The 1,792-nt window shown below is 57.9% G+C and overlaps 1 protein-coding gene across 1 annotated transcript in view; it reads left to right on the forward strand.

Moving 5' to 3' along the window:
- The first annotated feature begins 451 nt into the window (after window positions 1-451).
- The window catches only part of ABCB10 (ATP binding cassette subfamily B member 10), an 18,765-nt gene continuing 17,424 nt past the window's right edge, over window positions 452-1,792 (forward strand). Inside the window, exons 1-2 of the mRNA XM_023525782.1 lie at window positions 452-491; window positions 788-892. Coding sequence (XP_023381550.1) covers window positions 452-491; window positions 788-892 — 145 coding nt within the window. The remainder of the gene's footprint in view (window positions 492-787; window positions 893-1,792) is intronic.

The raw sequence follows: 1,792 nt of genomic DNA on the forward strand, positions 1-1,792 counted from the left end.
GAAGGCCGAGATTCACGATTCCGTAGACTAAGGATGCCAGAAAGACACGTGAGCAACCTGTCAGGAGACGGGTAACAACAGGCGCAGGGGAGGAGCCAGGCAGAGGCAGACATGGGGGGATCCGAGTTGTCCCTTAGTGTCCGCGGCAGGAACACAGACGCCTTGATTAACAAGCTCCACGTGACGGAAGCGGAACAAATCTTCACTTCGTCTCCATGCAGCTTGTAGGAGAAAGGCAGACAGCAGTGTATTTTTTAAAAGTCGATGCGTTTTTCATTTTAATTAAGAAACGTGAGAGGATACGGTGGGACGAGTTTGGATTTCTGTGGTTGTCGTCACCACGGTGGACAAGCTCGTGGTCAGAATCGAAATCGTGAACTGCAGATTCTTAGTTTCCTAATGAACTTTGAGAACGGGGGGCGGGGGGCGGGACGGACCCCAGCAGCACGTCATGCATGTTGCACGTGTGGAGGTGCTGGCCGAGGCAGAAGGTCAGTCGCCAACGAGAGACGAGCCCCCGGCTTCCGCGGTGATCGCTGCCACCAGGACACCTGTGTCTGGAGCAGGCCGGTCCCCTCTCGGGTCCCGCAGAAGCCAGAGTCAGACGGCCTCTCTGCCCTTGGCCAGGTTCACGGTTTTCAGTTCAGTGGCGGCCGTGGGATTTCAGGCCTGGCCCGAGGGCTTTCAGAGTCGCCGGATCTTGCACTCCTGCGTGGGCTCTCGAGGAACTTTGCCTCGTCTGGCAGCAGCTGTCGAATGAGCTTTTGCGCCGTGCCGGTCCCCGTAGGCTATGGGGCTACGGCAGTGAACAGAGCCGACGCCAACCCTCTGCACTCCCGCGGGGAGAGAGAACGCCGGGGCCGGCAGGTGTCTGGAGGAGGAGGAGGAGGAAGTGAGGCCGGCACCGCTGGGCATCTGTGCTCCCCGTGAGGCCGTCAGGGCAGATCTCGAGAAGGGGACGTGGCCCATGTCAGGGAGGCAGAGCGGAGTTGTGAAAAGTCCCTACCTGAGCTCCCACGTCACCCGGAGCTCTGCGTGTCCCTTACGTAACCGGTTGGCACTGCCTTCGCTCTGCGCTCTTCGCTGAGGTCACGTGAAGGTGATACCTTGGCTCTTTTTGCTGCATCCACTGTGAGGAGGAAAACCGTTCTCAGCGATCAGACGGTCGCCGTTCCAGAAAACACGGACGCCACTCTGAGGGACGCTCGTGGCTGTGCCGGGCCCAGAGGCGCCCCGGGGAGCGACGTCAATCACACCCAAGCGCAGGACTCAGTCCCCTCGGAAAGGAAAAGAGGCTCGGAGTCGACAAGGGGCGGGACGTGGAAAGGAACTGGCCGCCGCTGGCCCTGTCCGCAGCCACGAGCAGAACACGATCCAGGCGTCCGCTGGCTTCGGACACAGGACAGCGCCTGTGCGTGCCGCTCCCCGTCACGCTGCTACTCGGGGGATGCTTCTCTGGGTGGAACTCGAAATTTCTTGGCTGAAAAATACATCCGCGGGGTTCGGATGAGGTCAGGTGTTGCTTTTCCGTCTCTCGAGCCCAGAAAGATGAGTTAATTCTCGAAGGAAACGACATCGAACTTGGCTCGAATTCAGCTGCTTTGAACCAACAAGCCACAGCAGCTATCAGAAAGTTTGGGGGTGGTAACTGTGTTTCTGAAGAAGGAACAGTTCAGCCGGCTGATGAATAAGTCAAGGTCGTCCAGCTACAGAAACGCCAGGATGTCGGATGGTTCCTCAGACCGACCCATGGTATTTAAAAGTTATATATCGGGGAAAAAAAAAAAAAAAG

The sequence above is a fragment of the Pteropus vampyrus genome, unplaced genomic scaffold, assembly GCF_000151845.1.
Source record: "Pteropus vampyrus isolate Shadow unplaced genomic scaffold, Pvam_2.0 Scaffold626, whole genome shotgun sequence".
Classification (NCBI taxonomy): Eukaryota; Metazoa; Chordata; class Mammalia; order Chiroptera; family Pteropodidae; genus Pteropus; species Pteropus vampyrus.